The 23,290-nt window shown below is 51.2% G+C and overlaps 8 protein-coding genes across 8 annotated transcripts; 6 read left to right on the top strand and 2 right to left on the bottom strand.

The window, feature by feature from the left end:
* Window positions 1–1,593: 1,593 nt before the first annotated feature.
* VFPPC_18083 (DDT domain protein) lies at window positions 1,594–5,117 on the top strand (the record flags this gene model as incomplete). Its single annotated transcript, XM_022429741.1, has 7 exons — window positions 1,594–1,596; window positions 1,674–1,739; window positions 1,814–1,872; window positions 1,985–2,003; window positions 2,077–2,142; window positions 2,216–3,903; window positions 3,980–5,117. 7 exons carry the CDS (start codon window positions 1,594–1,596, stop codon window positions 5,115–5,117), a joined length of 3,039 nt encoding a protein of 1,012 aa, XP_022285153.1.
* A 64-nt stretch (window positions 5,118–5,181) lies between these two features.
* On the top strand, window positions 5,182–5,439 carry VFPPC_16640 (hypothetical protein; the record flags this gene model as incomplete). The annotated part of the gene is made up of 1 exon (XM_018294393.1): window positions 5,182–5,439. The coding sequence occupies one exon, from the start codon at window positions 5,182–5,184 to the stop codon at window positions 5,437–5,439; it is 258 nt and encodes an 85-aa protein (XP_018140023.1).
* A 998-nt stretch (window positions 5,440–6,437) lies between these two features.
* On the top strand, window positions 6,438–7,440 carry VFPPC_16639 (glutathione S-transferase; the record flags this gene model as incomplete). The annotated part of the gene is made up of 3 exons (XM_018294392.1): window positions 6,438–6,472; window positions 6,581–6,972; window positions 7,073–7,440. 3 exons carry the CDS (start codon window positions 6,438–6,440, stop codon window positions 7,438–7,440), a joined length of 795 nt encoding a protein of 264 aa, XP_018140022.1.
* Window positions 7,441–7,811: 371 nt separating this feature from the next.
* On the top strand, window positions 7,812–10,466 carry VFPPC_07047 (glutathione S-transferase; the record flags this gene model as incomplete). Its single annotated transcript, XM_018285972.1, has 1 exon — window positions 7,812–10,466. The coding sequence occupies one exon, from the start codon at window positions 7,812–7,814 to the stop codon at window positions 10,464–10,466; it is 2,655 nt and encodes an 884-aa protein (XP_018140021.1).
* A 131-nt stretch (window positions 10,467–10,597) lies between these two features.
* VFPPC_07048 (centromere protein Mis12) lies at window positions 10,598–11,678 on the bottom strand (the record flags this gene model as incomplete). Its single annotated transcript, XM_018285973.1, has 2 exons — window positions 10,598–11,530; window positions 11,616–11,678. 2 exons carry the CDS (start codon window positions 11,676–11,678, stop codon window positions 10,598–10,600), a joined length of 996 nt encoding a protein of 331 aa, XP_018140020.1.
* Window positions 11,679–12,203: 525 nt separating this feature from the next.
* Window positions 12,204–13,599, top strand: VFPPC_07049 (GMP synthase; the record flags this gene model as incomplete). Its single annotated transcript, XM_018285974.1, has 2 exons — window positions 12,204–12,278; window positions 12,382–13,599. 2 exons carry the CDS (start codon window positions 12,204–12,206, stop codon window positions 13,597–13,599), a joined length of 1,293 nt encoding a protein of 430 aa, XP_018140019.1.
* A 464-nt stretch (window positions 13,600–14,063) lies between these two features.
* VFPPC_16638 (translationally-controlled tumor protein) lies at window positions 14,064–15,323 on the bottom strand (the record flags this gene model as incomplete). The annotated part of the gene is made up of 5 exons (XM_018294391.1): window positions 14,064–14,148; window positions 14,248–14,410; window positions 14,511–14,648; window positions 15,006–15,117; window positions 15,309–15,323. 5 exons carry the CDS (start codon window positions 15,321–15,323, stop codon window positions 14,064–14,066), a joined length of 513 nt encoding a protein of 170 aa, XP_018140018.1.
* Window positions 15,324–17,905: 2,582 nt separating this feature from the next.
* On the top strand, window positions 17,906–19,078 carry VFPPC_07051 (sphinganine hydroxylase Sur2; the record flags this gene model as incomplete). Its single annotated transcript, XM_018285975.1, has 2 exons — window positions 17,906–18,611; window positions 18,684–19,078. The coding sequence occupies 2 exons, from the start codon at window positions 17,906–17,908 to the stop codon at window positions 19,076–19,078; spliced, it is 1,101 nt and encodes a 366-aa protein (XP_018140017.1).
* Between the last annotated feature and the right edge of the window lie 4,212 nt (window positions 19,079–23,290).

Here is a 23,290-nt window from a genome sequence, read left to right on the forward strand (position 1 = left end):
GTTGGGGTTCTACTTGCAAGGGTCCATTGACATGATATGCTATATTGGGCGGTAACATTATGAAACAATAGGAAAAATGTGTATTTCATGGGTCCAATCGATTCGTGTGCGAAAGACGAACAAAATGAGTGCAAGAACGTGGGCGAAATGTTGCAGTGGGCAACATTGCTCGATGAATAAAATGCTTTGAACCGACGAGTGGTTTTGTGGAGGAACATGGTTAAGGCGGTCGGTCTTGGGGAGGCAAAAGCGGAAGCAGACGGGCGGCCGTGTGCCGGGGGGGTGTGTGGTGTGGTGTGGGGCCTTTGTGTCATTTGTGTCCAGTCAAGGCCATCCACCTTGTAGGTTGTGTCAAGTCCTCGGGTCGGCCACGGCGGAAGGTTCCAAACTCCCACCAGACCCAACTCGACCTTGGAAGTCAGGGACATGCCTGGCAGGTACCAGCTGCGCGCGACGCATGGGACAGGTGACAAAACCAGACCAGGCGCTTCCAGCAAGCGGAGAGATGAAAGAACAAGAAAATTTGAAGGATGCTGCAACGTCTGATGAAGCGTCGTCCGCCACTGCGATGCAAGCTTCTTCAGAACCGAACTGCATATGCCTAACAAAAAAAGAAGCTGTTGTTGTTTGTTTCTCTCTTCCCAAGTTGGAGCCTTACCTTACCTTTCCAGCCTCTACTCCGTACATCAGTCTTTGTAGATGCAGCCTCAGAAACTCTGTCCAGCCTGGTCCTATCCAAACCCTGGTCGTGTTTACGTAGCGTGGGAGGTTCAACGCTCACATGTACCCCGGCGGCGCGCCCCAATCCATGTTGAGGTACCTTTTCGCAGTGGATCGGCCTCCTTCGGAACCTTGTCCATATTGGCGTCTTCGTGGGTGTCTACTTGCACGCGCCGTCACTTGCTTCCTTGCCGCTCTTGCCCGTTCTAGTTTTCTGTGTCTTAGGTTCCTGCCTCTCTTCAATCACTTTACTCTTGCACCTGTCTTTCTTACTCCTCAACTCTTTCCAAACTCAACTGACGAGTGATCAAAGCCAGACAAATGGTCTTTCATCCTCTTCCGCCCACCCCCACAGTTTTTTGATCCTTGCTCCTGCTTGGCTGGACCTTCCTCTTCCTCCCGCTTGGCTCTCTCAGCTAATTCTTTTTCTCCTTCTCCAACGTTGCACGTCAACAAGTGTCGCGCGTTTTCATCTTTGCAACTTTTTGCATCTCTGTGGCCGTCGCACGCCGCCAACCCAACTTGACGCGCAAATCCGTCCTATACTTTGCTTTGCTAGATATACTTGCCTCTATCCCCATACATATATTGGCTCACGCGCGCCACCATAACCGCGTATAAGTCTGTAAAGACGAATTCCCTCCACGACCCACGACGGCCAACAACTCCAACGTCTCAGCTCTCTGACTATCCCGCTCACAACGAGTGCTACCCGCGCGCAACAGCATCTTGTATATCGCCATATGTCGCATTGGCTCCTGTTTTACACCCTGCATAGTTGGTAGTTGGGAGCAGCAGTCTACATAAGTTTCCAATTCTGGAGTGGTATTCGTAACTGCTCCGCCAGGCGGAGCTTCAGTTTGTATTGGCATCATGGTAATGATTATTCCTGCGGAATTTGAGGCGTGCGAAATGCCTCTGAAGATACACATAGCCACTGACACACCTCACAGGTACTCTTCAAACGTAAGCCGGTTCGATTCCTACCACCGGCGGAAATTCTAGACGAGAATGCAGAGGTGCGTAATTTGGTCAATCCCTCGGTCACAGGCAAACTCCAACGTTAAGGATTTGAGGTTTCTGACTTATTCAGGTGTGGCATATTCCCCAAACAGGGGAGATATTTACGAACTATGAGGACTATCTAAGTCGGTAAGTCTCTTCCTTCGCATCTGGCGCGTTGAGTAGAAATACACAATCCCGCCGTTGGCGCTTTGGCAACATAAAGATTGCTTACACACTGATCGTTCTTTGCCCCCAACAGGATGGACTTTTACAAGCAGGTATGTTCTACGTTCTTCATCTACAATATACACAAACCCGCTTTGGCCCCTGTCTTACACACTGTGCTTGCAGCGTCGATTCAATGACCAAATAACCGGTCATTCTGGCCTCACTTTCTTCGAGGCTTTCAACAGCGAGGTTCGATCCCACTCCTTATCGGACTTGCAGCGCCAAAAGGAAGTAGTTACTCACCATGTTTCTTGTCACACAGCTTACCGGTGGACGCGAAGTCGAGGCTTCGTTTCCCGAGGCACTCAAAGGCCCAATACTCCGCAAAGTCCAATTTCAAACCATTTCGCGGCTGGATAACCTTGTCGACATGATCTACGACGAATTTAAACACGACTACTTCCCTGGTGAGGAGGTAACGGTTACACTCGATGGAGGGGATAGAATTCATGGCCTGGTTAGAGATAAGACAACCTTTGGGCCACGAATATTACCCGATGGATCCCGGACTTTGCCAGTCACGCGCTACCTCGTCAACATCAAGGATACCGGCAAGGAAACAATCATGACCGATGAGCACATTTGCCGCGATCGCGGGATCTTTACGAAAGCTATGCTAAGATCGTTCATTAAAAAGACAGTTATGAGAGAAGCGTGGACGGGAGCGCCTTGGTTGGTCAAGCACGACTACGCCGACATGTATCACATTGACACCAGAGTCCCTCCTCATCTTCGACACGATACGAAGCTCTTAGAGCGGAAACAACTCCAAGCTCAAAAACGAGGTATTACGACTGAAGTAAATGGACAACCGAATAACGGACCAATGCGTCTACCCGAATTGAAACCGGCCACAAAAACTCAAAAGGGAAAGCAAGGTCAAGCCGGTGTCAAGGGACCGAAATGGCCGCTTGGCGAGTCTATCAATGGCGTCAATGGGTCAATACAGCATGATCAGCAACCAAGAGTACCTGTCCGAGAACCCACTCCGCCGCCTCCTCCGCCCCCTACGAAGTACCCTATCGAGGATCTGGCACTACCGCCTAAAGAGGGCAGCGCTCGCCCGCGTCTCAAATTTATGTGTCATGATCCGCCAGTCAAGATTGAGCCCGAGATTGACGAATCCCAACCCATCTTTGACAAAATCGACATGGCCGCGGTCGGTGCCTTTCTGGAAACGTGGGACACGTTAAACGTTTATTGCGAGATCTTTCAGCTTGACTCGTTCACCTTTGACGACTTCATCGAAACCATGTCAGTAGCTTCCGGGGATATCCAGGTCCAATTATTTGACGAGATTCACTGCTCCGTGCTGAAAATACTTGTCGACTCGGAGCGCGAAGGGGGTAAAGTTCGCATAAATCTACCGGAGCTAGAAGATGAGTACAGCGATGAGGATGATGACGAGGACGAGGACGATGATGCAGAAGACGAAGAGGAAGAGGAGGCAACGCCTGAACCTGAGGAGAAGCCCAAAGGCCGTGCCACCCGCAGCAGCCTTGCCAAGCTTGAGGCCGAAAGGTTAGCGGCAGAAGCGGCAGCCGCCGAGAAGGAGGAAATTCGGGCGGAACAAGAATCCCGTAACCGAGCAGAAGAGATGATGAGAGAGTTTGACTGGATAGATCATCTTCGAAAGCGCGACTTCTCCAATGGCGGGTGGGAGAGAATTATGGTTGGCCTATTGCATCAACTATCGAAAGATCATCGCTATAAGGAACCCTGCGAAGAACTGCTCGAACAGCTGGTACCCGCTGACGCAGAACCCACACAGGACGTTGTCCGGCAAAGTTATGCGGAACTCGATGTCAACTATCGGGTAAAGGCTTTGCAGATAATATGTCTCCTTACGATGCAGACCAAGGCTGTCCGAGGCTACATGGAAGACTGTAGCGAAACTATGACCAAATACCGAAAGGACAGGATCGAATGGCAACGGCAGAAGAAGCAAGCGTAAGTTTCCACAATGGCCTTCTCAAGGCGCAAACTATACGTTTCTGGTCGGAAGCTGACTGTGACTGACTGATAGTATCGAGGACGTCCGCGTGCTGCACGAGCAAAGAAGAGAGCTTATCCCTGACCCAGATCCATCCGAGGAGCCTGATGATAAGGCTGTAAAGGTTGAAGAGGATGTCAAGATGGCCGATGTTGATGAATCGCAGCTCGAAAAAGAGGAAGTTGGCAACGGCAACGATGAGGAGCTCGGTCAGGCTAAAGGCAAACGAAGGGGTCGTGTGCCTGGGGACAAGAAGAAAAAGAAGGAGGCTGAATCCGAAAACCAGAAGAAGGAAAAGACGAAAGAGAATGAGAAAGAGAAAGAGAAGGTGGCCGAAAAGGACAAGCCGAAGAAAGAGGCTGTCAAGCTGACTCCTCAACAACAGAAACAGTACAACAAGATTCTCAAAGAGATCCAGAAGAAGGAGGACATTATCAAAGAATGCGAAGAGGAGGTTGCCGTTATCGAAAACGATCTGCGCGAAGCCGACTGCCCCCGTACGAGAGTGCTGGGTAAGGATCGGTTCTGGAATCGATACTACTGGTTTGAAAGAAACGGTATGCCTTATGGCGGACTCCCGACGAGCTCAACAGCTTACTCGGAATACGCCAACGGATGCATCTGGGTTCAGGGACCAGATGATATGGAGCGTGAGGGGTACATTGATGGGCCTGCGGAATTGCAAAATGAGTACAAGGCCAAGTTCAAGATGACGGTAGCGGAGCGCAAAGCCAAGGAAGAAAATGGGACCAGCGTCTTCACTGCCAGGCAATGGGGCTACATCTCAGAGCCCGAGGATCTGAATGCGCTGATCAAGTGGCTGGATCCTCGGGGCTTCAACGAGTTGAAGCTGCGAAAAGAGCTTGTCAACTACAAGGAAAAGATCGCCAGACACATGGAAAACAGAAAGAAGTACCTGGAGAGCGACAAGGACAAGACTAAGAAGGATGAGGGTGTGGCGAAACGCAGCAGCTCACGTATCCGGGAGAAGACGCCTGAGCCGCCAAGCTACCGGTGCTTACAGTGGGAAAACACAATGGCGCTTGAAGAGCTGGGTCATCTTCATTCAGACCCTCCGCCGCCACCTAGAGCTCGGAAACAAAGCAAAAAGAGAGAGGCGCAAACTGAGGCGACTGGTCGAGGTGCTGCCAAAACACGACGGCGAGGTTGAATAACAGTGGCGAAGCAAGGGCTACCTACTGTACTGTGATGATGATTGGTCATTATTAACGCGGATGGGAGTGTTTGAAGGCGGGCTACTTTCTTTGGTATGTGTTTGCTTGTTGAATATTCAGGTTTGGGTGTTTTTTACTTTGTCCAAGGTGGGCAGGTTCAGTTTCTTGAATACTGCGAGGAGAACATCTGGTATAGAAGAAGATAGAAATTTCTGGATATCAATTCATGGGCACATGCATGAAATAGAGGGGTGTTTAGTGGTTGGAAGGTCAAGACAGATAGAAGGTGGTACAGTACATCAAGTCATGGATGAATGAATGAATGTATTGAGACAAATATGGTCATGTAAACTGAAACTGAGACTGAATCGGATGGATATAGTCGCCGATCGGTGCAATTGGTAGTGATGAGTGCATGAAAATATTTATAATACGGTGAAACATTTATAGCGAGATGTTTACGCGCGGTGTTTGGACTCTCCTTGCAGCCTCAGGGTGAAGTTCTCTGAACGGCAGCTGGAGGCGGGTGCGAAAGCGAAAGCGAAGGCGAAGGCGAAGGCGAAGGCGAGGGCGCAGGCGTAGGCATAACGGTTGAGGCTTTCAATGTTCTTGACCAGGTCAGACAACCAGATATGGACAGCTTAACATTGTGGGTACCAAATTGCAGGTTGAAGATGTTAGTGGGTCAAGACTCGGCATTGGTTGTATCCGAGAGCACTTGAGAGCCTGGCTCGGGGAAGCATCAAGTACGCAGGTTAGGCAAGATGAAGGTAGTTACTTGGTGGAATTGAATCGGGACAGAACTGCGTGCCTGGACGAGTGGCGGAATGTGTAATACGCATGCATGGTTTGATGCATGTGAGTTTCCATGCTGCATGCTCCATGGCAACATTGGAATCCATGTCGTCATGCGCTAGTTGAGGCGATGGGCGCTCGACTGCTTGGGCAATTTGATGCCATTTTTTGGCTGTTGAATTTGCCCGACGGTGCGATGGGACGTGGGGACCAGACGCCAACAGGTGGGAGGGACTTGCATATGGGTCGTGGGCCGAGGCAGTCTGTTGACTCCATGTCCATGTCCATGTCCATGTTTGTACCGCATCTTGCCTCATCCTGCCTGGATTGAGCTAGCTAGCTCCATGAAATGAAGCTATGATTGAAATGGATCGATCATTGATAATCTGGTTGCTACCCATTGCGGTGCCTTGTGGAGATGGGGGAATTTAAGATTTACTATTTAAGTGTGTTTGCGTTTCCCATCTTGCTGCGTTGACCTGGGCCTCACATCTACGGATTACTATCAACATTGAATCAAAATGGCGTCTGATTCACCAAAGATTACGCTGTACTGGTACGTTTACACTGCGCAACACAAGCACGAGACGAATTCAAATTGATTTTGGTCGTCGTGACTGGAACATTTTGGGAAACCTCGCACTCATTTTGCGTTTTACTCCAGGCTCAACCACTCGCGCTCGCAGCGCATAATATGGCTCCTCGAGGAACTGAAAGTCCCGTACGAGATCGAAGTCTTCCACCGCGACAAGGAGACCCTCCTCGCGCCCAAGGAGCTCGAAAAGATTCATCCGCTGGGGAAGTCGCCCGTCATTGGAATCGTCCCCGCCGGAGGAGATGCCAGTAAGCCCATCATCCTGGCGGAGAGCGGCTTCATGACGCAGTATCTTGTGGATCATGTGCCTGAAGGGAAGAAGCTGGTGCCGAAGCAGTGGAAGGATGGGAAGGAGGGTACCATTGGTGGTGAGACGGAGGAGTGGTTGCGGTATGGGTATTATATGCATTATGCGGAGGGGAGTTTTATGCCGTATCTGGTTTTTGCGCTGGTTACATCTCGTGAGTTTTTTTTCTTTTCTCGTCTTGTTGTTGTCTGCTTGGACATGGAAGTGGATGTGATGGATGTGATGGATGATGACTGACAGTTTCCGCAAAACAGGGCTCAAATCTCCTCAGGTTCCGTTCCTCGTGCGGCCAATTACCTCCATTATTGCGAATCGCATCATCGCCATGTTCGTTTATCCTAATGTGAAGCGCCATCTTGCCTTTCTGAACGACCAGCTGGAGACGTCGAGCGGCAAGTATCTCTGTGGGGAGTCGCTTACCGCGGCGGATATACTGATGAGTTTCCCTCTTATTGCTGGGTCTGGACGCTTCAATGAGCTGGGTCACTTCGAGGGCGGGTCGTGGGAGAAGGCGTATCCGAGGGTTGCTGAATATGTGAAGCTGTTGGAGGCGGAGGATGGGTATAAGAGGAGTGTGGAAAAGATTGAGGCTATTGATGGCAAGTTTGAGGCTTCTTTGTAGGGTTGTAGGGTTGTGTGAGGAGGTAAATGGTGAGATGGCTGGTATATGAATTACGGGAATACTTGAAACTAGAATAGTATTGTTCAATATTTAATGCTTTTGTTGTAAATTGCTAAGAACAGTCAATATTTGTCACAGTCTGCCTTATTGCACTTGATCGTGAACTTGATACCATTTCATTGGCCAGGTGGATCTGCACCCCTGTCAGGTCACCCAACCACAACCCCAAAAAAGTTGTCGCCAGGAGCTACCATTGACCTTTGATATCCTCAACATCACACACAATTCACCTCAATTCGCGCCCCGCATCCGCCATGTACGCATCGAGAACCGTCTGTTCGCGATGCGCTTCGCGTATGCGTGTGGCTGCGATGCCAGCGTATACAGCCGGACCTGCGTCCGCATCTGCACCTATCTCTGGCTTGCCACCTCCAGTCTCCGGGTCTTTACATCAGTCGCGCCCAAATTCAACAGCCCAGGCCGGCAGACATACTAGCGAAGAAGCAGTTTCCGGGAAACCCCTCCCTCGTAGGGCATCATTCTCTCAGAAAGCATCTGGAACTCCCAAAAGGCAACCCATCAGGAAGAAGGACTCCTCCTCGGCCGTAGCTTTATTCAACGACGTGGTGCAAAAGCCAGACGCTAGTGCTAGCAAATCGTTTGCTTCCACTGTTTCTCGCCCATCTTCCTCGTCAATTGCGCTGGGAGAGTGGGAAGTCGCTGCCAAAATGAAGGAATTGATCGAAAGGAACGACCTTGATGACCCGGAAAAGCTGCAGCTATGCCAAAACGACATATGGCCGCATGTCAAGGAGCTGCGTGGCCATCTCCCCAAGCATCTCTACATTTTGACTACGCAATTCTTATCGACCATGTGTGAAAGCGCCGCGGAGCACGGTGTCAGGGGCACGAGTGTTGCTCTGTCCAAAATGTTTGGTACTATCGGTAAATGGGACCTGGATTTGCGGAATCAGCTTGTCTTGGGCCTGTGCTACACCTTGATCAGCAAGAAGCACACTTCAGCAGAGCGAAATGTACTCCTCGACGAACTTTTGGACATGTGGAAGCATATTTCGCAGTTGCGGAGGATGAGTCAGGTGCAACATGGCCATGGCCACGGACTACGATTTGTTTTGCCGACCGTGAACGAGATGCTCGCAGAATTTTCAACGCTTCCTACACCGGTGTCCAAACAAGAAGAGTCGAAGAACAGCAAGGGTTCAAAGATGGCGCCTACGACTAAAGATTTGGCGAGAATCTTCATCCAGTTCCGTATCGAGCAGTCTCGTGAAGTTGTGCCCGGTCTTTTGGCGACTTTGGCTGTTCTTTCTGACCCGCGTTTGGCGAGAGAGGGGAGTCAAATCAAGGCGGCGCCATTATTGAACCTCGTTACTGTTGCACTGGCAGACCAGCCTGCAGACGAAGCATATGTCAACGACTTGTTCGCCAGCAAAATCAAGTTCCCGCCGGCAAAACTATCCGAATTGCAGTCGTATGTGGTATCCCAGTGGCCGCAAGCAAGAAACATGGTGTTCAGGAAGGATTCAGCGTGGCGCAAAGGCACGAAATCATCTCACAGGCCATCACATTCGTCAGGCGAAGCGTCTGGCCTCTCGATTTTTCACAAGCAGCTTCGTGCAGCGTACCGAGCTCGCAACACTGGTGCCATTGTATCCATATGGCAGGATCTGAAGGATAATCTGGCTCAAAACCCAGACCTGGGACGACAGATGAGCGAAGACGCAGAGTTTATCGATTTCTGGATCTTTGTCTGGTGCGCGGTACGGCGACCCAACAAGCTACAGGAAACGCTAGATGTCATGCGGGATATCAATGTCTCGCCTACAGTTCGGTCCTTCACCAGCATGATGCACGGGTGGAAAATGTGCAAAGACGTCGAACGAATTGAAAGCCTGTGGAACAAATTAGTCGAGTCCAGCCTCAGACTCGATTCCGTTATATGGACAGCACGCATCTCCGGCCTCATTGAGTCGGGTAAACCGGAGTCTGGCATCCAAGCCCTCGCAGAGATGCAAAGTATCTGGAAAAAGGCCGTCGCCAGCAGAGGCAGCGTCGAAAGTGCAGCCAAGATAGCCATCCAGCCCAGCATTGAGGTTGTCAATGCCGCCTTCAAGGGCCTCATTAGGCTCGATCGCCGGGCGGCAAACGAAGTGCTCGCATGGGCTGGAAGGGAAGGTATCGAGCCCAACATCCGCACATACAACATTCTTCTAAGGGAGAGTTTCCGCACCAACGACCCCGAGGATGTGCAAAGTCTGCTAAAGGCCATGAAGAAGCAGGGCGTGGAACCCGACGCAGCGTCGTTCACCATCATCCTTGAGGAACTTCTCGGCGCCATGGAGAATGCCTCGGCCGCCGAACAGGTGCACGTCGTGCGCCAGATCTTCGCAGACATTGAAGCCGCGGGGCTGAGGGCCAATCAAGAAACATACGGCAAGATGCTGTATGCCGTGGCGTCGCTTGCCAATGGCGGTGCGGATGAGGCCATTGCCGCGGTGCAGGCACACATGAATGCCGCTGGGCTGTCTGCGACGCCGCACATGGTGACGATTCTCATCGAGCGAGCGGTTTCTCGTAATCCCTTGCCTCCTAATGGGGCCGCGATCCGCGCCCTCCTCCGGGAACACAAGCTATCGAGTGTCAGTCAGGGCGACCAGACGCTGTGGGAGCGTGTGATTAGCGCCTATGCCGTCACGGGGGATCTTCACTCTGCGATGAGGGTGTTTGACGATCTTGCTCGCCGTGGACGCCCAGTTACGTCGCTGCCTTGCTTGACGGATTTGTTGAAGGCGTTGCTGGAGATTGGTGATGTTGCTGACGTTGAGGATGCGAAGAAAGTCGTGGCGGTTGTGTTGGACCATATGCTCAAGAGGGCGGCGGCGGAGGGCTCGTTTGGTAGGGATAACAGGTACTGGAGGCATCATTTTTGGTACCTTGCCAGGGAGAATGGGTTGATTAATTGGGCGGATGTGCCGGAGGGTTTGGAAACCAAGTTGCGTGTATGATACGGGATGTACGTTGTAGTGTAGCATAAACGTGTAATATATTCACCTTTGGGTGTAAAATTCCCACCTTACAGGGCCTTGTATAAGCCAAATTCCAAACCATCAGTCATTATTCTTAACAAAACCAAATATCAAGATTCATCCATGGGGTCGTCATCACGATTCGAGTCTTCCTTCTTCCCTAGAATAGCCGCAACATTCTCCAAACCCTCCACCTCACTCTTAGTTAATGACCTCCCACCGCCTTGCCACTCCCCGTCTCGCACTTCACCATGCGGTCCGAGTTCCAGGCCTCCCGATCGTTCTAAATACTTGCGCGATGCGCTCTCAATGTATTCTGCCCGTTCGCGACGCCACGACTTCTCAGCGTCTGTATCGTCGGCCTCGCCACCCAGTTCCGGGAGTAGTCTAGTTAGGGACTGGGATAGTGAGCGCAGGGAGTTCAATTGCGACAGTGTGAATTCCGTAGTCGTAGTAATCGGTTTATTCGTCCCGCCTTGCTCCAACGTTCCCTTGTCGCGCAGGAATCCCAATTGATTGCTAGGCGTGTCCTCGGTATCTTCCCTCTTGACAGTGTCGTCTGTAGATGCGCCCAGTGCGCTTTTCAGTTTCCGTAGGAGCGCGTCGTTTTTGGCCCGTTCCGATTCAAGAGCCACGTGCAGCTTCTGGCTGGCTTGGAGTCTTCGCCGGAGGGCGGTGATGCTCTCGAGAGTGGGTTTGTCGGGCCCGCCGGAGAGGTCGAGGTTGTTGTAGTGCGAGAGGCGCATGAAGGGCTGGTGTTTGGGTTGCACGGTCAGGATGTTTTGCATGGTGTAGAGCTCGAAGATGTCGAAGTTTTTGTCGATGGCCGCGTTGAGGAGCGTCTCGAGCTGGTGGGTGCCGTTTTCGATCTCGAGCTTGGCTGCGTCTTGGGCGGATTGGGGGTCGTTGGGGGTGGTGGATTTTTGTTTGGGGGGCTTGAAGCCTAGGTTTTGGGGGGGGATGTTGAGGAGCAGGCGTTCGACGGAGTCGAGGGCGCGGTCGGCGAGGACGTTGATGGTGTTGATGATGTCGTCGATGAGGGCCTGGGGTTGTGAGTGAGTTGGTGGGCATTGAATGTGGTGGTTTGGAATTGGTATTTGCGGATTGAGTGTAGATATGGGGACGTACCACGGGAGGATAGCTAAAGTGTTCTGTGAGAAGCTCATAGTCTGATGTTTCGTTGGATGCCATGGTGAAGCTGTGATACGCGATCTCGACGCGTTCGATGGTGGCGGTGACAAGGTTGATGAATTGGTTGAGTGGCGCTGTATATGGATGTTATAGTAGAAGAGTAAGCGAAGGCAGAGACATTCTTGCAGACATTCGCAAAAGTCAATTGTGATATGGGTGGTGTTGATGTGTTGTTATTCAACGTCGCAGTTCTTCATTGTCGCAAATGCCCCACGTATCAATCAATCAATCAATCAATCAAGCGCAAGCAAGCCCGTTTGATCGCATGCCAAAATGCCCGTGCCCAGTGCCGTTTTACGTCACCCCACTTCCACTTGCTCCCGCTCGTGACGACCAACCCAAAATGGACCGCCTCTTCCTCGACAAGAACGTCTAAACTCGTCAGCTCTTTGCGCCAACGCCATCTGCGCCGCCCCTCATGAGCTAATTCTACTTCATCACCTTCTACCATCCCCTCCAGCATACGAACCGTCTTGCAATACCCGAAATAAGAATTCAAGTGCGTCCCCGCACGACTTTTTCACCATGCCGGAGTTCAAAGGCATCATGAAGAACGGATGGCATCCGGAGAAGTCGGGAGGGGGAATCAGAAACTCAGTGGTGCGTAAACTTGCTGCAGAGAGTTACTTTCAAGCCCTCTCGCTTCATCACAAGTCACTACCTGCCAACATCCTCAACCGTGTACTAACAGCGGTCGATCTAGTCCGGTCTTATGGGCCGCAACAAGGACAAGGAGGAAAGCAGCTCGGATCACGTCGCCCGTCCGCTGACTGACCTCAAGGACCCTGCTTCCTTTGCGCCGCCGCCCAAGCGAACGGGTAGTGGTCTTGCGCCTGCTCCGAAGCCAGCCTCTGTTAAGCGCAAGGTCATCACGGCTCCGTCGAAATACGCCGATCCCAGGGCCGGACCCGTGGAACCGCCGGCGAGGAACACGGGCAGCGGAGTCGAGCCTATTGAGGGGGCGCCGGCAGCGAGCAAACAAATCGAGGACGGACCACGTCAACCAAAGGCGTATCAGGTGAATACTACGGGTTTATCGACGGATAGCTTTGCCAGACCGCCGGGCAGGAGGGACGGTGCAGACGGGAGGAGTCCCCCGTCGTACAATGAAGCTACTGGTGGTGCGGCACCAAAGGCACTGCCGCCCAGTTTGCCGCCTCGATTACCGCCGAGAGGTGCTGCCGGAGGGGGTGAGCAGACTGGCGGATTAAACGAGGGCGCTGTGAATAGGCTCGGCGCAGCAGGCGTGTCTGTTCCAGCGTTGGGCATCGGCCACGGAGGCGCTAAAAACTCGGCTTCGCCAAGTCCGCCTCCTCCTCCGGCAGCACGAGCATCGCCGTCGCCTTCCCCGGGGGCTGGGAAATGGGGCGCTCAAGTCAACGAACTACAAGGTCGTTTCGCCAAACTGGGGACCTCTTCGACAGGATCGTCAGCCCAGGAACAACCACCTGCACCCAGCGGAGGCACAACATGGGCTCAAAAGCAAGCAGCCCTCAAGACGGCGTCAAACTTCCAAAAAGACCCATCGTCGGTTTCATTCTCCGACGCCAAATCCGCCGCCAGTACCGCCAACAACTTTCGACAACGTCATGGGGAACAAGTTGCCGCTGGTGCCAGGGCAGCCAACAACCTGAACCAAAAGTACGGTGTGATGGACAAGGTTGGCGCATACACGGGCTCGCAAACTACAGAACAGGCACATAAGAAATCGTCACCGCCACCATTACCTGGCCCAGGTCAGCCATATACGGGTGTACCTGCGACGGAGGCCGCTCCAGCAGCTGTGCCAGACTTGGCTGGGAAGAAGAAGCCGCCGCCTCCGCCTCCGAAGAAGAAACCTGGTCTTGCTGCGACAAATCCTCCTGGTTCGCAGGGTGGTGGGCCACCTCCGGTTCCCATGTCCACGAGACCGCAATTCTGAAGGAGGGTTATGATTTTGTTGGATCTTGTTGATTTGTTGGGGAAATGTTTTTCGAGTACTTTGCATTGCATATTGGCGTTATTCTTTTCCTTTTAGAGCGGTCCCGGGGTGTCACATTTGTCAGTTGCTGCGCATGTAGTGATTAGGTTAGCTGCGGCTGTGAGGAATCTGTAGTCTCCAAGTTTCGTATATAGTATAGTGTGAGGAGAGTGAATGACTATGCCGGGGGATCGAGACCTTTACAGGAACGACGACTTTGTCACCGGCCACTCACTCGTTCATTCACTACGGGAACAAAATTCGAGCGATTCGTTATCTTTGCTTATTTTTCCTATTGCTGCTACAAATGTGGCAATGTACGCCAGGCGCTGGGGAAAAAAACGCACTACAATAGCTTTTTTTCTAAGTCATTGCCCTCATACATCAAAACTCATATGCAGATTATCTTTAGATTTTAAAATCGCTTAGACCTTCATCTCCTTGAGACCGTGCTTCCAGACAATGACGTAGGGGGTGACACCGTCCTCGCGGTAGTTGAGGAGAACAACACTGCAGCAACGATTAGTTTTCTGCTCTTCGAGAACACGGCCACCCGGTAGCACGAGATGTAGGGTTAAAGGGTCGACGGATGAGCCGACATGTACTTACAGGCCATCGGGGTTCATAGACTCGCCAGTGTAGAACTCGAAGTCCTTGAAGTTGGGCAGAAGCTTCTCCTTGACGTAGGTCTGGGCACCCTTCTCGAAGGCAGTGATCTCCTCGGCAGGAGCGCCACGCTCCTGCATACCAGCCTTGACGGCCTTCATGTAGGCTACACATTGCATCGTCAGCATTTTGCGCATAGCTTGAATATGTGCGACAGTCCAAGCGCATGGGATATTGGGATAGTGGCAAAGCATCTTTGTACATACCCTTGAGGTAAGCGAGATAGCCCTTCTTGTCGAAAGAAGTGCTCTGGAGACGGAAAGAGTGGACGATGTTGTTGACCTTGACGGCGGTATCCTCGAGAGCCTCGTCGGCCTCCTCAGCGGAAGCGTTGGCGCCAGTGTCTGTAAAGCGGGGTTCATTAGCATCAAGTTATGCATGACTCTGGGAGATGCAGTGAATATATTGAAATTGAATTAAAAGTAGTTCGTGGAAGGGTATGTCGATTTAGTCGCCAAGTTGCATTGTCGAAGTCAATCCATCAAGCGGCGGGTGAACAATGTCTCGTTGCGCATGAAGCGAGGGGTCGTATTTTGTGGTGGTCGTGAAGCAACAGAGCAGGTTGACTACTTGGGACTTGGATGGGATGGCGGGGTCCAAGGCGAGAAAAATCAAGGGCCTTGTTGTTTTGGGGGCAACGGACAGGAGGAGCAGAAGGAGGTGGCGGGGTTGAAAAACCAGGATGGCCAACAAAAACGTACCGACATTGACAGCCTCCTCAGTGATCATGGCACAGTCGGCCTCGTAGACGATGCCATCGATCTCCTTGAGGTCATAGGAGTCGGAGATGATCTCGTCATCGGTGAGGAGGTCCTGTTAAAATTGCGGCGTCAGTACAATTCGTGGTTCGTGATGGGGAGTTTTGCGACACATGGCAGGCAATGGAGCAAAGATTGGCGGGGTAGCCGCAGAGTCAAGGCTGCGTTTTGTCGCCAGCAAAAACACTTGCGCTTCTCTCTGTGGTGATTTGGATAAAAGTGGTGTCTTGGTTTCCAGTGGCATACCTTGAAAATAATCATGGTGACGGTTTAATAGACTCGAGGCCGTAGATACTGTGGAATTTCGGGGGAGGAGGTGCAAGAGGAAGAGGAAAAGAAATCAGATGCAAGTGGAGATGGGCCAGACAAGACAAGCAGAAGAGGGAGGAGTGGCCACTATGGGCGGCGGCAGCACACAGTGGGGTCAACTGGTTGGGTTCAATTTTTTTTTTTATTTTTCTGCTTTTTTTTTCTGCCTCCCACATTCAAGTGTTGCCCCTCGTTCTGCACGCGCTAATCCCAAATGGCCCGTGTTCAACCAGACTCTGTAAGGCCAAACCGAGCCTCGACCCGCGTGCGTCTGGTGCATTCATGTTCAAATAGAGACCAATGGGGCGTGTCATTCGAAGAGTCCAGTTTTTACTTACCCTGCAGTGCAACGATGATGGGAACGTGGGCGGCATACTTTCAAATCCTCTTGCTTTACTTTTAGGCTTATATCGTTTTGGTTCTAAAACTTTCCGTTGGAATTTCAATTCCCTTTTGCGTCATTTGCTGCCAATCATGCGGTCAATTCTTCACTGATCGAAATACGGTATGCCGCCAGCTTCACCACCCGGATCAACGCTGTTTATTTCCTCGAGTCCACCTCCTGACGCTGACGTCCGCATCATCACCAGTACGCCCATAGTCGAGGCCGAGAATACTAGTGATCAACGTGATATAGCCATATATACTAGACGAGGAATATTCAAAACCCTGCCACCCGTCAGTTCTATGTAGCAGATGCACTCGCGTAATTCAGGCCAGCGCAGTAATATAGGGCAGCAGCGCCTAAACTACTAGGTAGCTCAGGGATTCCATGACAAATCTAGCAATAAGTTGAGGATATGGGCAGATACGACGCAGGATGCGCCATCACCCAAGGCTCACTGCCCTCCTGATAAAATCATCATCTTATCGTCTGATTGATTTTTGGCCAACGACTTTGCCATCTGGGGACGGGACCAGCGGGAGCAAGGGTCCACAAGGCTGATCGAATCACCTCCAACTTTACTCTGCAGGAGGCAAATTCGTTGATACTGTTACAAGTAGCAGCATTCCAAAAGCCAAGGCTAGAATTCATCAGCTGGGCTCAGAGAGACATCTCCGAGATCACAGGGTGCAATCGAGTAGGTTCCTAGTCGTGTAAGGATGGATGTATCCTGTCTGTCATGGACTGCTCGGAGGCCGGCGGCCACAGCGAGCATGTGGAATCCGCCACATGCAGGTGGATTATTTATTTTACTTGGCTTGCTTTGCTTGGGCACACGTTGAGTGGCAATACTAGGCATCGATTAAACTGGAGTCAAACCTGCACATCGAAACCAGGGGTCATTTCAACATTGAATGGGTGCGTGCCTGGAGCTTTTGGTAGAATGCACTCAGCAACAGCGGCAGAGAAGCATCATTGATATTGACTTTCTCATGAACTGATCGACAGCCTGGGACAGCCGATTGTCTGGGGCTGAGGCAAAGGCTCTTTTGGACCCGGGTGGGCTGATGTCTGATGTCTTGACTCTCAAGTCGACAGACGCGATACGTAGCCCTGGGCGCGTTTAGATTGTGTGAACCGAGATTGATCAAACCTGGACCAGTGATTGCACTGTAATTGTATGGAGCAGGTTGGGCATGAAGTCTGACGGGGAGCACGGAGAACTTGACCTCATCTTGACAGTTGACACACGTATTCACAAGTCCCACTTGACTTGATTGATGAGATCTTGACTTCGTAATGCCGCAATATATCAAAGGAGAGCGAGCAAAGCGACTGATCAGTCAATGGGAACAGCCGAAAATTCCAAACCCATGATATTGATCAGCATATGTGCCAGCACATGACGGATGAGCCGCGTTTTATTTGACCACGGTTAAAATTGCAATGTATAGTTTGATCGGTTCGATGCTCGGGTTTGCTCGCAAATGCCCCATGTTTTGTGTCATGCCATCTTGACGTACCAGTTGACCTAGGAAGACAAGACAGGCAGGAGGGACCAAGTGAGTGTTCTATTGACTGTGGGCAATCAATCAGTTCAATGTGGCCAGGAACCGGCGGCACGCGGCAGTATCGGAGCTTCGGACACCCGCTTTTCCTGTCCAGTCCAACTAATGTCCAGCCGTCTTTGATCTCGACCAGCCAGCTTGAGCCATGACTTGACTTGAATGTACTCCGTACCCGCAGCGCATTGAACAAAAACTTGCTCTTGCCATCCCATCATTCCATCTTCGCATGGACTTTCGCTCCTTTTTTTCAACGGTCAAGTGCTTTGCCACCATACCTCAACTATTGCTGTTTTCAACTTCACTGGTAACGCCATCTGACAACATCGAACTCATTTTCGGTTACCGCAACGCACGCCTTTGCTCGTCGTTGCCCACTCTCCCTTTTCATTAGCTTCGTCGTCCGAGCACTCAGCTGTGTCGCGCACCCTGGCGCCTCTCAGCAACCTGCCATCCGCAACTCTCGGAGCATCGCGACTCGACGTCACACGACCATTGTATCGACCCTCATCACACCAGCTACTGGCAATTAAACCCAAGCAGAAGTTTGCGAATCCTGCTTGACGCCGTTACACAAACAAACCATGGTGAACGACACCAAGGGTCCCTCCGTTCTGTTCGCCATGGCAAACAGCACCCTCTTCGACTCGGCTCTGCCGCCACTCCCTTCATACACCCTTGAGCCCAGAGGGGACTTCTTTCCATGGATATCTGACTTCTGGCTTTCGCTCGTACTGCCCGTGATTGTCTACTGGGTAATGTCGCTGTTCTTCCACATGATTGACGTCCTGGATGTCTTTCCACAATATCGCCTCCACACACCCGAAGAGATTTTGCGCCGAAACCATGCCTCCCGATACGAAGTCGCTCGCGATGTCGTTATTCAACAGATTATACAAGTCGCCACAGGTGCGGTTTTGGCCTTGTCCGAGCCTCCCGAGGTGATTGGAAAGGCTGAATACGATGTTGCTGTCTGGGCCACCAGACTTCGTCTTGTCCAGCGAGCCCTGCCCGGTTGTCTGGGCCTTCTTGGCCTCAATGCCACTGCTATTTCTAAGAGTATGTCTGCCACGCACCCGCTGCTGGCTGGTGCTATTGCTGGCGGCTACTACCCGTTCCTGTCGACAGCCGGGTCTGCTGCGCCGACCTTTGCTCCATGGGAGATGGCAGTTGCCAAATTCATCTACCACGTCCTTGTTCCGGCCTTGCAATTCTTTGTGGCTGTCTTCTTCCTCGATTCATGGCAGTACTTTCTGCATCGCTTGATGCATGTGAATCGATGGATGTACAGTAAGTTCTTCATTCTCTGGCACAGCCCCCAATCGTGAACTGAGTGGTAACCCGGGCTGACACTTTTCGTAGCGACTTTCCACTCCAGACACCACCGACTCTACGTTCCATACGCCTACGGTGCTTTGTACAACCACCCCTTGGAAGGATTCTTGCTCGACACACTTGGTGCTGGCATTGGCTTTAAACTCACGGGTATGACGGTTCGACAGGGAACGTGCTTCTTCGCCTTTTCCACAATCAAGACAGTTGATGACCACTGCGGATACGCCTTCCCCTGGGACCCTCTGCAGCTCATCACTTCCAATAACGCGGCCTACCACGATATTCACCACCAAACGTGGGGAATCAAGACCAATTTCTCCCAGCCATTCTTCACCTTTTGGGACTCAATCTTGGGCACCAAGTACAAGGGCCCTCGAACCGACAGGCTTGCTGATAAGAAGCGAACCGAAAAGACGAAGTAGACGATGTCAATGCCGCAGTATTAAACGTACATCTTTTTTCTCTTTGCTTCGACAGCATGTTTGATCCCCATATGCGCTGGGTGCCTTGCACGCATAGGTGTTCTCATTTTTTCTTATTCTATCTAACATTGTTTTAATCACTTATTACAACCTTTTCTTTATTCCTCGAGGAGAGGGGCTTGGAGCGAAACTGTTTTGGATCACGATGCAAACGCCGCAGCGCCGCCTTTATTTTAATCTTAATACTTGTTCCTCTTCCTCCTTTGGTCGATTAGTTGTGGCTACTCTCTCCATTACTTTCTTTCCGTATTTTTTCACCATGCCGTGGCACGGGGTTGTTCTGTTTGGCATGGTGTGGTGGTGGAAGATGCGAATACTCGACATTTTGTACAAAAACTTGAGGGAACTTTTTCAAGCATGGCGGCAACGATGGGAACGCGCAAACAAGAATCGCTGGGCTGGTATTCTGCATCATGAGGCTGTCCGAATTTGTAATATTCGAGTGGAAGCGGGGTTTTCTTTCGTAGCGATGAGAATGATACTGTCGTTTCTTGCAGGTTGGGGGCATTATTTCATGTAGCGTACATAATGTTCGGTTGTAACCGACAAAGTTGGAAATAAAAGAATACATGGTTCTTTATTGGGAACGTCCATTCAGTATAAGGTGAACTGTTAAGGTGATTAAGTGTAGGAGTGGTTGAGTGTATGGAGGAGAGAAGTCTGGTAGCTTACAAACGGAACAATCCGTATGCTGGTTACTTAACCCGGCGTGGCTTGCTCGGAAAGCTTCATGACAGAAAGCCCGAGCCTGCAACTTGCTACAGACAGGGTTTGTGTATTGGATGCGTGTGCTCTTTTTATGGTGATGACTTGGCGGTAAATAGAACGAGAAGTATTGAATCAATTGATTCTTATCGGATAGAGTTAGCAGGTAGAGGCTTGTTATGTTGGATTCCAATGTTGGATGGCATCAATGGCATTGTTCCACAAGCGGGAGGAACAATCAAAGAGTAATTTGTGGTTTGGGCATGCTCCCGGGCCGTGAAGAGGTCACTCAATCAGTCAATCAATGGCGTCAGTTCAGCTTGGCCGGGTTTTGAGTTTGGCATGTAGCGGTACATGTATGATGTCGGCGTTCTCTTGGTTGTTGTGGAGCTTGTGATCGGTGAGTGCGCTCTTTAAACTTAGAAGTCAAGTCGTACAAAGGCACTGGCCCTGGACCAGACTGTTCGTGGACCTGATGGTCTTGGCGCATCCAGACCGACCAGCTTTCAGCCTCAGATCAATATTTGTGTGGTGAATTTCGGCAACGGTCTGCGTGAGCAACCGCTGACTGGCTGCCGTGTGTTGATAATCGGTGACGTGGATGATTCACAAGGCAGCTTTTGGTCGTCAAAGACATGCATTTCGCATGCGGGAGACCAGCCTGTTTGCTAGTCTTTTGGGTCTCACGGAAATAAGCCATGCATTATGCATACGTATCGCACTGTGATATCGACTCGGAACAGCCGGTGTGTTGTGATGCCCAGGGAAAATACTAAAAATCTTAACAACACCCCATCTAACAGTTGGTCAAAGTCGGGTCAACTGTCCCAACGTGGCTACTGGGAGCCTAATGAGCTTCGTTTCGTAATGGTGGTAGCAGCTTGATCGCTTCCTTGACTGACTGGTGTCTGTGGTCGTTGGAGGGAAAACCGAACCAAACGGATATGTGGATGTGAGACAAAGACGAATGCGGCGCCATAGGACATGCATGCAGAAACAACAACAGCACGCATGCACCAAGTCCAGGTGGTACAAAGGCGTTTTTCTCCAACATGTCTTGCTGCCATGCTTTTACACACCAAATCGAGTGTTCGATGGCCAGCGGTGCATGATATGTGGTCGAGGTACAGAATACTCCGTGTTTGCATCAAGTCTGGCAGGAAACCTGTCTGTATTGTACGCGCTGGACAGCACAGCACCCACCAGACGTCTAGGCCTCATGTTCTCAGTTGGGAATTTCATGGTAGAAGCTCTGTAAGGATACAAAATACTCCCTCCGTAGAGCCTGGTGCATCATTGATCCTTCATCTGAAACGACTGGGGCCAGAAACCGCTCCTCTTGGTTCATCCAAGCCATGCAACGTGGTTGAGTAGTCCACGCCGTCTGCAAGCGCCTTCTTCCAATGATCAAACGTGTCACAGGTCGTCTCACGAACATGATGTCTAATAATTGTACCGAGTAGTCAGTCGATTGTTTTGACAGAGCGAACATCATTTGAAAGCCGTCAAATTTTGGACTTTGCGCCTTTCATTCAATATGCCAAGCTGCCAAGTCGTCTCACAAACACTGAAAATTGCTTTGAGCCAACGGCCATAAAATGACACGCCTGTTTGTTGTAAAACGTTCAATTGAAAGGAATTGCCGGTGGTGTTATGGCTGAGGATGCACCAGACCAGGGGCATGTCCCATGTTCCATTTGCCAGTGCCGTCTGGTCGCCGATCCCCAGCCAGGGGGATTGATTGCGTATGTATGGAGTACTTGCACCAGACACATTAATCCGCGATTCGGTCAGTACACAGTCAAGGACTGGTGACAGCCAGCGGCGAGTTGATGATGGGAATCGGAGAGGACAGGGGCAGACAACCACTTTCATCCAAGCGTTTCCCGTTTCGTGACCCTGGGCCAAGCTGGAGATAATCTGAGCCAATGGGTGACCACGAGCAACGAGGGTCTGGTACTGACCTAATTTTGACGGGTAAAGTTCAATGTTGTCTGGCATCCAGTTGCCAGTCCAGAACATGAACCAAAATGCCTGGTAAATGTAGGGGTTCAATTGGTTGGTTGGTTGTCTCCCTGGTGAGATTAATGTCCGCTGCATCTGGTTCCAGCTGCGCAACTGGCAAGACTGGGTTCAAGCTGGTGAACCAGACCAGATCAGAACAGACCCTTGCCCCCTCTTTCGTGCGTCATGCCTCAGGGCCGCTCCTTCCCCATCCATGTTTTCAACATGAGGAATTCTCCACAGCTGCTTCCAGATCTTCGGTTTCCGCCTTTGTCTCTCCCTCTCTTCCATCAACCTCTACGATCCAATTGACCGTCATCATACGGTCATACGGTATGGATGTTCTATTTCAATCCTTAGCTTCTCTGGCATCCGAAATTTGGTATTGTTTGCTACTGCAGTGCCCGGTGTCTTTGGCCCTGTGGTTCCCTACCCGGCCACCTCGTGTCTGGCCCAATCTCCAACTGCCGATGAGGTTTGGTGCGTGCTACACCAGCTTCACTTGACTCGACGACAACTACGGGACGACTACGGGACGACTTAGGCACTTATCTCCATACTGTATGTATATATCTACATGTATGTATGAACCAGACACATGCATCAGACTTCATCAATATGTTCTCAGCCGGAAGCTGACCTCCAACCTCGCTAGATTCTTCGCTTGCACGCAAACCGAAAGACCAGAAACGGTTACTTTACCAATACGGCTAATTTAGTCCACGACCTAACAGACCTAACAGACCTAACAGACCTAGCAGTGCCTGGTCTTTGTCCGTCGATGCAAGCCACCCAATCCACTCTGCACTCAGCAATCTCCATCTCCACAACGACCGGAACCGTTGGCTACCTCCATTGGAGCTTTGTGAGACACAACTTGGGTACTGGTACAAGCTCTCAGCTGGCGAGGCAGACCCTCGTCTCATTTCGTCTCGTCCTGGCTTCGTCGTCGACGCATCAATTGGTACCCATTTCACTTATCTGGTCCGTGGCACCCGGTCTCCGGAGAACATCTGCTTTCTCTATTCTTTCCCACAGAGAAACCAGCACTTCCTCCTCATCCATCGCCCGAATTGCTACGCCATATTTTACTTATATCGTCCTTCTTATGCAGCAGCCATTCAGTACCCATACGCTGCAGAAGCACTGATCATTTTACGGCACCGTTTTAATATTGCAGGGCTGATTTCAACGTCCACGGCGCAGTTTCCTCATTCCGTTTGGTGCTCACACACCCCCAGCGAAAGCAAGCACCTGAGTACTCCCAGCGCAGAATACAGGGTTCGCCAGCTCATGTCTCCCGCTTAACAGCTTCGCCGCACTCGCCTACATGGCACAGACATAATCAAATTACCGCCATTCTTTCGCATACCTGCTGCGCCCGGCTGCAGTGCATTGAATCTTTGCTCTCGTCAGCACCCAGGGCACCACCCAGGGCTTCGT

The sequence above is a fragment of the Pochonia chlamydosporia genome, chromosome 7, assembly GCF_001653235.2.
Source record: "Pochonia chlamydosporia 170 chromosome 7, whole genome shotgun sequence".
NCBI classification, from domain to species: Eukaryota; Fungi; Ascomycota; class Sordariomycetes; order Hypocreales; family Clavicipitaceae; genus Pochonia; species Pochonia chlamydosporia.